The sequence below is a fragment of the Hermetia illucens genome, chromosome 4 (assembly GCF_905115235.1).
Source record: "Hermetia illucens chromosome 4, iHerIll2.2.curated.20191125, whole genome shotgun sequence".
NCBI lineage: Eukaryota > Metazoa > Arthropoda > Insecta > Diptera > Stratiomyidae > Hermetia > Hermetia illucens.
This window is the reverse complement of record NC_051852.1, coordinates 151,440,096-151,455,375: the sequence shown is the minus strand read 5'-3', so window position 1 is coordinate 151,455,375 and position 15,280 is coordinate 151,440,096. Positions and strand designations below refer to the sequence as shown.

Sequence of the window (15,280 nt, the reverse complement as noted above, 5' to 3'; positions counted from 1 at the left end):
GTTATTTATTTTATATTCAACTTTAAGGAATCGAAAATCTCAGAACACATTTCTGATACATGCTTTACTCACTTTTACATATTGGACAACACGATCCATTTATATAGGTAGGATATTTACAAGTAACTGGTTCACATTTTGGTGGTTCACAAATAATACTGCCACTTTCACATTTGCATACTTTACATCCATCTCTCCATTCGGCTCCATCTTCTTTCGTAGTACCATTGATTTTACACGATATTCTGCATTCACACTCTTGGAGATGTGATACTATTTTTTCTGTAGCCACTAGCTAAAGATAAATAGAATAACGGCTAATTACCTTTTCATCTAATTAATTGAATGTGAATATGTTTTGTATTTGTATTATATCATTATCATTCCATTTGATTTAGTATTCGAGTATTATAAAAAATCAAAAATGCTGGTAAATTGACATTAATACACGAAACCTGGGAGGACTTTAAGAACCTAAATTTATTAATCTGTAATTGTAACTTATAATTCTATCAAAATTTATATACACTCTTCATCTCAAAGTTCTAATTTCAATAAAAAAAAAACAGAGCAAACGAGAAATTAAGGGGGTCATCCCGTGTGAAGGCCGTTTTTTAATCATTGCAGATTCTAACTCCCCTACGTACAACATTGCCAAATGGTTGGTCGAGGAATGCCAAAAATTGGGATCCATTAACGGAAACCAATCCATCAAAAACTCGAAAGAATTGATTGATAGATTGAGTGCAGTGGGGGCTTTGGCGGATAATGAACGACTAGTGTCATTTGACGTCAAAGCTCTATTCCCAAGCACGCCTGTAAAAGAAGCCATAACAAAAGTTGAAGAGTGGCTACTACGTTTTGGTTCGACACCAGAATGGAAGAAAAAGGCTAAACAATATGCGAGGTTGGCTTCCCTCTGCATGAGTGAAAAGTATTTCACATTCAAGGCGAAAATATTTCAAAACGACCTTAGGTGTAGCGATGGGCAATCCCCTCTCCCCACTCCTAAGTGAAATCTTCATGGCATCACTAGAGGAAAAAATGGAGCAGGATGGATTATTGCCAAATAAATGGTTCAGGTACGGTAGTGGCAGTGATCCCGGACACAAATATACAAAATATGCTGGATAAAATCAACACGCTGCACCCTAAAATAAACTTCACTCACGAGATTGAAGTTAATAACCAATTGGCTTTCCTAGATTTGCTAATCAAACGTCAAAACGGACAATTTACTTTTTCTATTTTTAGGAAACCGACCAGCACTCAACGTACAATCCCGGCCACTTCGTTCCACAGCTACCAGCACAAAATGGCTGCTTATGGCACTATGATCCACCGCCTCCTAACAATTCCTCTCACAGAGGAAGACTACCGGAGCGAAAAACTCTACATCATGGACACGGCTATGAAGAACGGGTACCCCAGCGCCACCATAGACACAATGATTAAGAAACACACCCGAAGGTTAGAACGTAGTAATCTCACTACACTCTATAGCCAACAATTACCCTTAACTGCTCAAAGAAGATCAAGTGTCACCTTCTCAAATCTGTCCAAACACATACAAAGGACATTGAAAAGGTTTGACATACAGCTGGTAGGATCAAGCCGTATCTACCAGCTAAAATCCCAGCTGGCGGGGGAAAAAGATCGAAAAACGGTAGAGGAGATGAGCGGCATTTATAAAATCGCCTGCTCAGATTGTCCGAAGGTGTATATCGGGCAAACAAAAAGATTGGCAACCACCAGATTTAGGGAGCACATGAAGGAGGCAGAGCTGGCTGTAACGTACTCCCGAAAACCCACTAAATCTATGGTGGAATGCGGCCATAAAGTAAGCGCTGAGGATTTGAAGGTCCTAAAGCAGGTAAAAAAGATTAACCAGCTGGATGCTTATGAAAGCTGGTTCATTAGCAAACAACCGGTTGACACTAGGTTGAACTCAGATCTGGGTAACTGCTATTCCCCATTGTTTAGAAAACTCTTAAAGTAAAATGAATCTCTTCTCGTTTTAGGATAGATAAAATAGCTATTAGGAAGTTAACTAAATATTTATTTCTTTTTCAGGACCTAGATATAAGTTTTTAGTCATAATCGGAAATATCGATATTTGCAAGAATAAATATCCACACCAACGAAAAAGAAACAACAAGTTTTTATTACTTCAATTAATTAATCGTTGGAAACACCGCATAATTTCACTCAGATAGATACAGTTGATGCAAAAAAAATCGATTCCTGGGATCTGACACACGAGATGACCCCCTTAAGTCTCGCTAACAAATTGTGTTCAGGATTATCTCCATTGGTTATGCGAGTAATATAAGTTTCACTTTGGATAAAATATAATTCAAGCAGGACTGAATATGAATATGAAGTAACGAATTTTAATCAATATTTGTATTGAATTATTTACATATTTATTTCTTTCGCAGTACCTGAAAACTATATACCTAAATTTTTTTATAGAAAATATTTACCCTTTGCGCTAATTTGTCAAATTTTTTCTCTAGTTCGTCTATTGTATGTTGAAGAAGACTAAATTCCGCACACGTGGGACACTGCTCATGCATATGAGGACATTGTTTCAAATATCCATGGGGCTTTGCTATCACATGGGCACTTTCAATATAGCCCTAGAATGGAGAATTAAACTTTAGTAGAGATTTTCAAAGCGTTAGTTTAATAGCACAATTTTCATACCTTAAACATACTATGATTATATAAATTTCTTTGTCCAACAAATAATTGAATATTGGAAGCACTGAAGTTCCTATCTGGTATAAAATGGTTCACTCGTTTATACAAGGGATGGCAGTCTATAATAAGTTGAATCTCAGGGCCACTTACTGAGAGCGCCACCTTGTGCCATGTATCATCTGCCAATTGATACGAAAACATTTCGGTGTGAAGAAGCATATCACCAGCGGGTGTCTGGTATGTGTAGTGAAAGCGCACCTCAGCGCGTTTCCCGCTCGACTCGAGTTCTAAATACCTGATAATATTTTACTATTTACTTACTACTTGTTTAAGAACGTTTTGCTAAACAATTGATCATTTAGATCATTGTAGCAATATCAATTCGTAATAAATTTACCTATTTGGGCCGTATGAAAATGAAATAATTGACCCGGAATTGCCCTTTTCTTGTCGCACTAGAGCTGTCAATGTGAATTCTGGTGACGACTTTATGTATTCTACGATGCGATGATAACTCGCCTCCGGCATTATAAGCCTCCGCAAACTTGCTGAAAGTAATGAAAAGTAGCCGTTCAATGGAAGATAATGTAATACATAATTCTATTGCAAAATATTTAAATACAAATATAATAAGGTGGGAAACCGGAAGCTGGACGCTCTAGGTACAAAAGGCTTTATGTATTTCTTGTATAAGGAAATTTGAGTGAAGAACAGTTCCATTTGCACGTAACTCCTAATGCATATGGATATGTAATATTTGGTGTTTCTGTTTCTGTAAATTCACCCAAAAGAGACAATTTTGTCCTACCACAAAACTTCGTCAGTAATAGTACGATTTCCAGCAAAGTTGGCAGTATCATGCTTTATAACAGCAGTACTGTTGCTAGTTTATGATTTTGGGATGAACTTAAGGGAGACTTCCACAATTACATTAACTTACTATTATTAATTTTGTTTGAGTGGACATCGGTATGCAGGATATTCAGAAGCCTAAATGTCCCATAGGGGCAGCTACATGCTGTTTTTCAAATTTTTCGATTGGGTACTCTTTGAAAATGTACTCATGAGATAGATAATCACTTTTTAGCCCCCGCGCTCTCCCTTTACAACTAATGTCAAAAATAAGACCGGTTCCGGGAAGTACTAATTGAGGTCTTTTGTTTGACACACCACTTGTGTATTTTTGGTGAAAAAAATTGTGTAAATATGCAAGGGAAGCTGTTTGTCACTATTTTTTCACTTAAACTTTGAGCATTTAGATTTTCTTACATATTTCATACAACCAAGTAATAGGGTTGTATTTGTTAAAGTGAAGTTAATAACAATTAAAAGAATGTAACTGAGTAACTTTTCATCCAAATGTATGACTATAACAAAAAATGAATGAATGTCTCTTTTATATAATTCACCACTGTATATACAGTGGCTGTCATAAATAAGTAACAAAACCCATATCTTGAGTTCAAATCCATATTCTTCAAGTTTTCCTTTTAGAAATGCAAAACTAGCATTTTTTTTGAAAATACAATCTATCAGTAACTGAATAACATAAAATTTAGTTCAAAATAAACGACTTCCTTATAAAAAAAATTACGATAAGAAAGAGGCAAATTTTATGGACCATAAATAAGTAAACAAATTTTCTAAGGTCCACAAAGGCTGCCATTTTTTTGCAACAGCCAACTTAGTAAATCTTTCTATGAAGCCAAATTTCAGGGACTCCTCACACTTGCTTTTGTTTTTAGTCTGCCTATTTATTTTCGATGGGCGATAAATCAAGGCTTTTAGGTAGCCACTCCAAAATGTTAAAGTTCACCTCGGATATATATTTTGAAACAATTTTGGCCTTGGCGGTACGTTATCCAGTGGCAGAATAAAATCTACACCGATTAGAAGCTCCGGTGCAATGGAATTTTTTATCAAATAAGATAAACTTTAGAATTTACCTTGCTTTCCAGTACGAGCCTTTTTCCCATTCCATTGGTAGAAATACGCCCTCAAACTATCAAGCCCCCATAATAATAATAATAATCGTTGGCGCAACAATCCATATTGGATCAAGGCCTTGAAGTGCGTTAGAGCACTTCAATCAAGACCATCATCAGACTTAAAGGCGGATTTTGTACATTTAAAGGACAATGCTTCATCATGTGTGCATCAAAGTTACATGTGGCGACTACTATACATTATGCGAATCATCGATTCGTCCTGCCAACATATTTTATGCCAAAAGATTTCCGGTATTATAACATTATCTGCCTAGAACTTTTTTTTGCAGGTTTGCTTAGTTTATATACACAATTTTTCGCATAACTCGCCTTCTGTGAATAGTAGAATAGAATAGTGAAAGATGGTTATTTAAAATTTTTCGAGCAGAAAGCAGTGGATCCGTTGCTGAAATGCTTTTATTCCTTGTATCAATCCTTTTTGTTGTAATTTTTGGTCATCCTATAGCGTATTTACACTCGAAGGGTCCATCCACCTTGCAAATTTTGACGACCTTGCATACAGTTGCCGTGGCTTTATTAAAAATATTGGCAATACTTCTGAAGGTTGCTCCTTTATTGTGGAGATTAATTATAACCTTTTGATCTACTGTACTTAGGCACACTTCATTGGACAGTTTTTTAGCCTGAATTTCTAATCAACCAAATTATGTTGTTATATAAAATTTATTCTTATTTAGCCGAAAACACTTTCTTTATTTTTACTTACTTTTTTATTTGTATCGACTAATTGTTTTTACTAAATAGTTTATTTGAAATAATAAAAAAACTTGTTTTTTAAAAATTTTTTTTTCTATGTTAGCCTACGAAATTTTTAACCAACCGAATATGATCGACCATATCGAAAGCCTCCGCCAAGTTAAGGAAAGTTATAGCAATTGGGAGCCTTTATCAAGCTTATTATAAATAATGGTCCTTGCACCAATGTTTTTCATAAATCCAATTTGTTTCTTAGCTAGTATTTTTAAGGATTTCATGAAACATAAAATGCGAAAGTGGATGATTTTTTCTTGAACAATAATAAATATGCGCGTAGGCATATACTACTCATCTACCTACATATATATGTCTAACATCCATTATGAAAATTGGTATAAGTCTTTTTAAAAACTGTAATTATTCAAAGTTTTAATCATTTGCGTTTAAATATTCTTAGCAGCCTTCAATATACCATGTATGCATTTGTATCTACATAGTATAGCCAGTCAGTCGATGCGTATAGCGAAAAATGTTAAGCCCCCGAAACTGGTAACACTGCACACGGAGAGTATCTAACCATACCCCTCTTTCGGCAGACTTTGAAGTTGCAAAAATCAGTAGCGCGTGAACGACAACACGATGAAGTTCGGCAACTACGAAAAAAGAATCGCGATTATTGCGTTGCACCAATGTGGGAATACGCCGAAAAAGATTCATAGTTTGTTAAAAAAAGTTCTGGGTAAACGAATGATTCGCTTTTAGGACATTAGCTCGATACCGCGAAACAGCTGATATGGTTGACAGGCCGCGGGAGGGGCGCCGGCACTCTCGGTGCGTACCGGCGGTGCGGTAACCATATGTTAACGCCAAAACTGAAGGAAATACGGCGAACACGGTGTGCTGCTCTTCTTCAGCGATTTCCCGGTAAAAAATATCGCAAAACTCTATTTTCTGATCTGATAATGAAATGTTTACCATCGAGAAAAAATTCATCGAGTATATGCTCACAACTGTTATGAACCCAAAGAAAATGCTCCGCCAGTCCAACGTCATCACCATCCGACTTCTGTTATGGTACGGTGGGGTGTCCCATATCACGGAGTAACTGATATTCATTTCTGCGTAAGCCGTGGTGCTTCCGACAGGACTCGACCCCCGGTCATATAGCCAAGATAATTCAGCAGTGATTAGTGGCGCATGTTCCTGACTTCATAACCGCGGATGAATGGGCGTCAAGCAGCCCAGATTTGAATCCTCTGGACTACAGCCTTTGGCCTAAGATAGAGAAGACTGTCTGCGATCGAACTAACACCAATTTGGAGAGTTTGAAGGCCAGCATCGTGCGTGTAGCTCGAAAAATGCCGCTTCGTACCGTGCGTGAAGCGATCGATGCATAGCCTCACAGACTTCGGGCCTGTATAGCTGCCAGCGGCGGCCATTTTGAATCGATTTTGTTTCGTTTGAAAGCCCTTTATTTCCCTTTTCTAATAGTGCACTTTTCGATTGATTTGGTTCATTACTTCGTGAGAAATAAAGATTTGTTTGACTGACAGAACTGATGGCTATACTATGTATATATATTCCGACTATAAAATGGCAAAATAAGTTTTCTAAATCAAATTAAATATAGTAGTTAGATTTTTAAAAAAATTACTAAATATGGTAATGTATTCGAATAGCTCAGTGGTTAGATTGCCAAGCGGCTGTATAATTGTTATATTTAATATGGTAGAGTAGTAGGCTTAAAAGGGTACATATTTCTTAAAATTGGCATGAGCTGATCTCCAGTTTGTTCTGAATTATATTCTAATCGCCTACCACTTATTTTACAAAAATCTTCAACATAGAAAAGTCCACTTTCAACCAATCGAAAATCAGGAATCAATAAATGCTTTTAAATTTATCCAAACAAACTTCATTTCTCTCTACATCTTCAGCAAGGAAAATTGTACTCTGTCGTGCAAATTTTCTTGCGAACATCAACTTTGCTAGTAGTAGTTTGCCATAATATAATCATTGCCTACAAATCCTTCACTCCCATAAAATATTTTGCAATTTTTTGGCCCATAGCTCACAAATATTTTCAATATCAATTAGTAAATGCAACACAGGCGGAAAGATTAGTTGATTGATATTTTCCTTTCTTTGAAAGATGAAATGATAGATAAATTTTAACAGCTTTTAAAGTTTTTGTAATCCAGTTTCTTACACTACTTAACAAAATTGAAAATTATGGACGAAATCTCCAATGGTCCGTAGTGCGTTCACAATCAATAAAATAATTTTATGAACCTTATATCATGTGAAATGATAGGTGTTTTTGTGAGTTCCCTATTCCAATCCAATATTTAAGAGTTTTAAGTCTGTGGCAATGAACGTAAAAATATGCTATAAAAAAAACAGCTTTAAGTAATGAATTCCACATAATATAATAATAAAATTATGATGATTTTCGCACAGGAATTTAGTCAATTAAGTTAACAATTATTATTTAATTAACAATAATTAAATTGCTATTATGTAAACAATTTGCATGATTAGGTAAGTTTGCAATTATGTTAAAAAACCAGAAATTTCCCCAAATTGATAAAGAAAAGTTTATTTAGGGATAACATTATATGTAGGTGTTTCTTTTCAGACGACTATACATTTATTCAATAGATTAGAAAATAAAAAAATATCATTTAAAACAAATCTTTCAATGATTTTGCCATTTCATTGTCGATATGTATATAGCTATAAATGCATAACATATAAGACCAATAAGAATAATTTCAATAATTATACCTTTAAAAGAGCCTTACACCCGTTTACATAATGGATATAAGGTATATATTTACATGTATCTAAATGTGTAGTACTATATATGTACCCTAGCCAAAAAGAAAACTAAAACATTATTTTACCCGATAGTATTATTTTTTAACCAGTTTATGTTTTTAAAAAACGGCTAACATTTTCTTCTCAATGAGAATATTCTGAAGGCATCATAAACGATATCCTGTTGCTAGTTTTGTTGTTTGCGATTCACTGATATCAACTTTCTTAAAGCCCACTCCGGGCGATTAGTCATACTAAAAATAGTTCTGAATTGATTAAAAAAAGGAGGCGTGGGGGTCAGAATTTACAAGATAAATCTGACATGACTTATTTTCAGAAACGATCCAAGTGAAAACTATCGAAAAGATAAGATGAAACACCTATAAAAAAATCTAAGCTTCATACGAGTCATTTCCAAGTGATTCTGTGTCTCACTTTTTATAAACGCTTCCCATGACATTGAAACTCTCGATGCAAATCCAGTGGCACAATATTCATCTGTAAAACATGATATAGGATTAGGCCGGTTACAACCACAACTTTCCACAGCTGAAGCGCTTATCAATTGGTTCGGCCTTCGCCAATTCTTTTTCCATTCAATTGTCTAAATCTGTTTCAGCAAAGTATCTTATTACAAATCCACTTTATAAAGTCAATAAAATTTTGGGTTTGTATAATATATTTAAATATATTCTTTCAATTCAACTACCGAGCAGTGAGTCAAGGTAATTCAAAGATAAACGACTTCAAAATCCAGAGTTCAATGTGTGAAGCTATTCCTCACAGTTCAGCCTATTTCCATGCTGTAATGATGTCAGTGTAGAAAATTAATAGTATAGCACCACGATTTGTATTCTGTCCGACAGCAAAGTTAGATACGTACATAGATCCGTTTTCTACGGAATGGTAAAATGAAAAGAATTGAAACAGCTTTCTTTTGCTGGCAGGTTATAAAACATTTAATTACACTACCCATAGTCATTTCACGGAGGACAGATAGTTTCATAGCAACTGTTTGTGGCAAACAGTAATAGGTTGGATTGAACCTTTTTACCCACCTGGGTGGTAAAGGAATGTGATGAGTGTTTAAAGTTGTATCGACATTCGCGCCTTAGATGGTACATATGGCGTGCTACCATTTGGCTGATTAATACTTTTTGTGAAAAGTATAGCGAAGGAAAGGTCACATATGACACAATGATGAATAAATCCTTCCAGATATAACCATGCATTCAATAATGAAGGGCACTGAAACATAGATTAAAATGACAGATAAATCCTTCCAGACGTAACCATGCATCTAATAATGAAGCGTAATTTTGTTTAAATTGACATTTAGATTTCCAACTAGTTTATGTGCCAACAATCCTAGTGATTCATTCTAATCCAAATAGCTAAAATATAGACCCACACACCTTTGATACGCGTCTTCTGGCAGGAGGTAAATGCTTCGATTCTCGACCATTAGTAAAATAGTATAGCGTAATAGGGGGCCATGACCTTTTCCAGGCAAAGTTTTTAGTATGAAATAAAGCTAAAAATAATCTATTTTCCTAATATTAGGAAGAAAAGTAGATTATCATGGGTTATTGAAATTGACTGGCATAAAATGTAACTAGGGTTTCTTTTTGTTTATTGGAATATAATACAATTTTAACAAGATTTGCAAAAGAGCATGGTACTCCATAATTTGCGACTAAACGTTCGTTCGTTCGTTTAAAAATCTCATAATTTTTCTGAATTTTCTGCCAACAGGTTTAAGGGGTTATATCTGTTTGGAGCCTGGGGGATGTCATAGTTTCCACATGTCCACCAAATTTCGTTTCAATCGGTTGAGCCGTTTTCAAGAATAGTGTGTATGACAGGCAGACTATAAAACAATTTTAATAAGATTTTGTTTTGCATCAAGCTTTAAAAAAACCGTTTTATTTGTCAGATTTCAGAAGACTAAAAAGGTTACAGTAAAAAGAGGAACAACCCAACCAAGTTGCACAGTTTGGCCATGCGGAGGTGTCCATTCAAATATGGTACGTCATAGTGTTTCGAGCTGAAACTTAATGTTCTTACTCTACCGACAAAGTACCGGGAATTGACGTGCTGACCGAAGGTACCAATTTTTATAATCAACAAGGAATTTATGCCAAATTTTGTGTTGCGAACGAAAATTGCTGAAAGATTGGAAAGTTGAAAGATTGTCAAAAACTTGGCTCCTTCTGGACGTTCAACCGAAGAAAAAATCGCAAAAGTGAAGGAAGTTGAACTTGAAAACCATCATTCCAATTGAAGAGGAATAGAACATAAATTTATCCGATAACCCCGCTCGTTCGGTAACTTGAATGTGCGACACTTTGCCGAAAGATTATGGGCATGATGTATTGCCAAAATTCTGATTCCATAGCCATGAAGTGCATCATAACTGGCGATCAAATACCTGTCTACAAGAATGATATGCAAACAAGTGAATAGGCATCAATATGGAGATAGCCATCAGATTTCTTGGGTTTTTGGATTTTACACGATGGTAATTCGTCACCATACTTAATTAAGGTTGTGACCAATTTCCTAGTCGAACACTCAACAAATGTAGTTGAACCCCTACCGTATTCAGAAAATTTGGCACTATGTGGTGTTTTTCTCCTCCCAACACTGAATTTGTCGTTCAGATTTTGAGTGGACTGAAGCCATAAAGCAAAACTTGGTCCGTAGCCTGAAGTCAATCTGGAAAGCGATGTTATGCAATCATCATGTCATGATATATCAGCGCCCTTTGACTGAGTTTATGCTTCATGTCCTTTTGCATCGGTTCATTTAAATTGTCATCTATATTCAGTTCTTCCCTGGACCTAGTCAATTGATTGGTCTTCAACTTATCTCTTAATCCACCTTGCTGGCGTTTTTTCTAATATAGAAGAAAATTTTGATGTGATCTCTGAAAATCGACTGGATATGAAGTTTCTATAGGACATGAGTTATTAAACATATCCTTAACTCCTTTATTTTCGACAATTTCTAAAAGCCTAGGCGCATTCAGGTTGTACTTGACGACGATTTTTTGGTTACTCCCATGTATTCAAACTAATTAAAAAATTGTGACGGTGCGAAAATGATAAGATACATGGAAGTTAGGTTCATGTAATTAGATATTCTAGTGTTTGATATAGGAAGTGGGAACATCTGACAATGTTCGAAGTTTATCGGCTTGGTGATTGACACTCCTTCTTAGCTTAATATATAAAGGAAACGTTAAGAACTACACCCAGAAAACGGAAAACTTGACCTTAACCGGAATTGAGATAAAGAAACGCTAATGGCCAGACTCGAAAAAAAAGCGAAACAAATTATCATTTCCCGATCATTCCACTTATATAGAATTATTCCGTGGATTTCAGTTCCTTATTTCGGGATGGACGTGTATCATTTTGGAGAATTTCTATTTTTAATGTTCAACTGGTGAATTATGGGCAGTTAGCTCATACTACTTCTGCATGTCTTCCTGCTTTTCAACGGGATTGTGTCCGGATGACTTAGTGGTAAAAGCACTAGCTTGTCGCAGCGGAAGGTCGCGGTTCAAATCTCACTGGTAGAGGGATTTGTATCGTGACTGGATGTCGGATACCAACCGACTCAGCTGTGATTATCTGAGTCAAATCAGAGTAATAATCACGGGTGAGTACAGTGCTGAACACATTGCCTTCGACAGTTTACCGTAGTCCTGCAGTCTTGACAGGAAAAGTTTGGTGTGTCTAGCGACAATTAGGTCCTGTGATTTATCCTTTCAGGGGATTTGTTCGAATTTTTTGATAGTTTAATAGCATTAACTAACGCTATTGACATTCCAAAACACTCCACAGTTTACAAAAACTGTTCCGCTCGAAATATCTTACCATAGGGTCAAAGCTCTTAGTGTACAAGACAATGATCTTGTTAGTCCTTATGTATTCCTCAGAGACTTGGGTTCTTAGCAAAAAAAAAACTCTTAGCCGCGTTCGAGAGAAGAATCTTCCGAAGAATTTTTGGCCCCATATGACGGTAGACGATTCCGTATCCTACATAATCTATAAACGATACCACGACCGTCTGGTAGTGGACAAAATCCGGCTCAACAGATTGCGGTGGGCGAGTCTCTTAACCCGTATGCATGAGGATGAGCCAGCCCGAAAAGTCTATAAAGGCAATATCTATGGTAGAAAAAGAAGACGAGGCAAACCTTGCCTGAGATGGAGCAATGGCGTAGGTCAGGACGCCAGGCAGCTTTTATGAATATTGAATTGGTGGACCTCGGCGCAAAACCGGGGTGTCTGGAGTTCTTTATTAAGGCAGGCTTAGACCGGATACCAGTTGTTGCGCCGTGGATAACAATTATGATGATTGACACTCTAATTGCTGGTTTCGGACCCGACATGATAGAAATTGAACCTTCTTTTGCCAAGGCATCTGTGATTTCATTCTTAACTACACCACAGTACCCCAGAGTATTTCCAACGGATTGGATCTAAAGATTACAAAAATATGGTCACTGTATGAATTGAGGGTTTATGGTCAGTCTATGAATTGAGGCAATGCTATTTGTATAACTTTTTTTAATAAAATAAAATTTAAATATAATTAATTTTTCGTTCATTGTTTTTTTTTATCTTTTGATTACCAAAGCACTTCTATGTGGCGAGTCCATTGGTAACTATTAACACTCTGGAATATGCTACGTATAATTTTCCATGCGAAAAAGGGCAAGTCATACCACACTGTTGAAGTATTTATCCTCGAGCTTTATTAGGGATCATGCCAAAGGATAAACACACGGAAATTAAAGACGTTTGAATTGGTAAAATTTCTCCTTTTGCTTTGCCGATGAATTTTTTTCTTTCGATAAAAATTGGCATTAATTTTTTTCGCCGATGTCCATGAAAAATCATTGAGTCGAACATTGCAAGATCTATGTGGAAATCAACAGTTGCTCGGCGGTGCATTGATATTGCTATGGTGATTTTCGACAAGCGCTGCCCATTATTACTAGATTAACTCTAGCTGATGAAATCAATGCAAGATTGAAAAATACTTTTCTGTGAGGAAATGTACAGAAGTTATCGCTTAATATATATAATTTGCAAGTCAAACTAACGTTCTTACAAATGAAATTAATGTTTCAACAAATGAAATTAACGCTTCAACAAATGAAGTTAACGTTTTAGGAAGTGAAAATAACCATGTTTTAAGAGAAATTAACTATTTTTCAAAATGTTTTTCCAAGTGCAAAAATTTATTTCATCCTATTTTTAAAGTTTCAGTGCAACTCGTTTCCAGCTGCCGCACTTGGTAACTGTATCATCACATCTATATAAAAATTAGAGCAATCTGATGATACATTTCCAATTCCCAACTGAATCAGACCCTGTTCTTGTGATTCATCTGCCAAGCCTTCGCATGTGTGTTCCTTTATTTTCGAAAAAAACCTTCGATTCAGCATTGGAGAGTATGGAGGCAAAAGTAAGATCAACAAGCCGACAGCACGTTTAACTTCAGCGATTTTTTGTCTTTGCGGATTTTTGCGTTATCCATTATCATCAATGCCTCAGCAGCAGAATCGTTCGCCATTGCAGGTTTTATTCGTTGATATTGTATGACGGATAATTTCCTCGCTCGTCATCGCGGCAATGAGTGTCAGATTGCGACGCGGTACTGTCGGCAGTACTACTCGAGCTCGAGTGTTCTTTTTTAATCGAGCCTGACGATGCCAAAGGTGTAAGTTACAACCACATTCATCAATGAAAATCATTTTATGTGGCGTTTGCTGATACCTACTTCACAGCTCGACGGCATACTCTTTTCTAAGCTTCGAAGCTAAGTTTTGTCAATTCATTGTTGACTGTTGAGATACTTACACAGAACCCTTTTAGAGAAAGTTGGAGCTTAATTTTCTTCCACGCACGCTTCAAGTGGGGCTAACACTTCATCTGTCAGTTCTTTCTGGCGACAATCACCCCGTTTTTGTTCCACCAGAGCACATTATTATTTTATATTGCCGTAGGATGCTTTTGGCTGTCTCATATTTGATGTTGGTGTCAGTTGCTGCTTCCTTTATACTCATTCCTTCCTTTTACAATTCTATCAGGAGGTTCTTTGTGCTGCCTGCTGTACTATAACAACTCCCTCTTGTTCGAATATTAGATGAAGACCCGGATGAAATTTTTGAATAAAACAATATCTGAGGAAATTGAATTTGTCTGAGGCTCTAGATTGCACCGTTCATCGTATTATTAGTATTTAACACTTTGTTTATTATTTATTCTTAAAAAATACCTAAACCAGAGCCAAAGTCAATTACACAATTCCCACTTATATTGCTACCACTCGTTGCGACAGCTACTAATGATAAAGTCAATTTAAATTAAATTAGTTAAAATAAGTTATAATTTAATTTTTAATTTCATTTGTTGTTGTTTCATTTGTTAAAGCGTTAAATTCATTTATAAGAGTTTTAATTCCATTTACTGAAGAGTTAATTTCATTTGTAAGATTGCTAATTTCACTTGCAAATAGTACAAATACGGGGGTGCGTCTTCAACTATTGGAAATTGTTCATGGCAACATTACAAGTGATTTAAATGACTTTATCAAGTTGCGAAGTAACTTTTGAGCAATTTTACCATCAAAAGAAGAACTGGTCGCGTTTTTCCAAACATTGATCGAAACTATCAAACTCATAATTGGTTAAGAAAACGCGCAATTTTAGCACCAATAATTGATGAAATAAATTTTCTAATTCAACAAAAATTGCCAGGTGACTTGGTGTCATAAAAATGAAGAAGATCCAGTAAACTATACGGTTGAATTCGTTGGAAACATCCGGTATGCTATTGCATCGTTTGAATTTGAAAGTTGGTTCATCGATCATACTTTTTCGAAAAGTCAATTTACCCACCTTTCGGTAAAAAGTTTGATCGAACTAACAATTCCCACACCAACAGACATGCCATTTGAATTCAAGCATCTCAATTTCCGTGCGTTTATCTATTTGCTATGACCCTTAATAAAGCTCAAGGACAAACGCT

At 35.9% G+C, this 15,280-nt stretch overlaps 1 protein-coding gene across 8 annotated transcripts in view; it reads right to left on the bottom strand.

The window, feature by feature from the left end:
- The window catches only part of LOC119654335 (protein kinase C-binding protein NELL1-like), a 162,508-nt gene that overhangs the window by 24,300 nt on the left and 122,928 nt on the right, over positions 1 to 15,280 (bottom strand). For 5 of the 8 annotated variants that reach the window (XM_038059667.1, XM_038059669.1, XM_038059670.1 and 2 more), the window contains 4 exons: positions 3,104 to 3,254; positions 2,710 to 3,001; positions 2,487 to 2,642; positions 73 to 295 (listed from right to left, as the gene is read on the bottom strand). In XM_038059667.1, coding sequence (XP_037915595.1) covers positions 73 to 295; positions 2,487 to 2,642; positions 2,710 to 3,001; positions 3,104 to 3,254 — 822 coding nt within the window. Of the gene's footprint in view, positions 1 to 72; positions 296 to 2,486; positions 2,643 to 2,709; positions 3,002 to 3,103; positions 3,255 to 15,280 lie in introns of those variants that run through there. The other 3 variants (XM_038059673.1, XM_038059675.1, XM_038059672.1) reach the window with 3 other exon arrangements.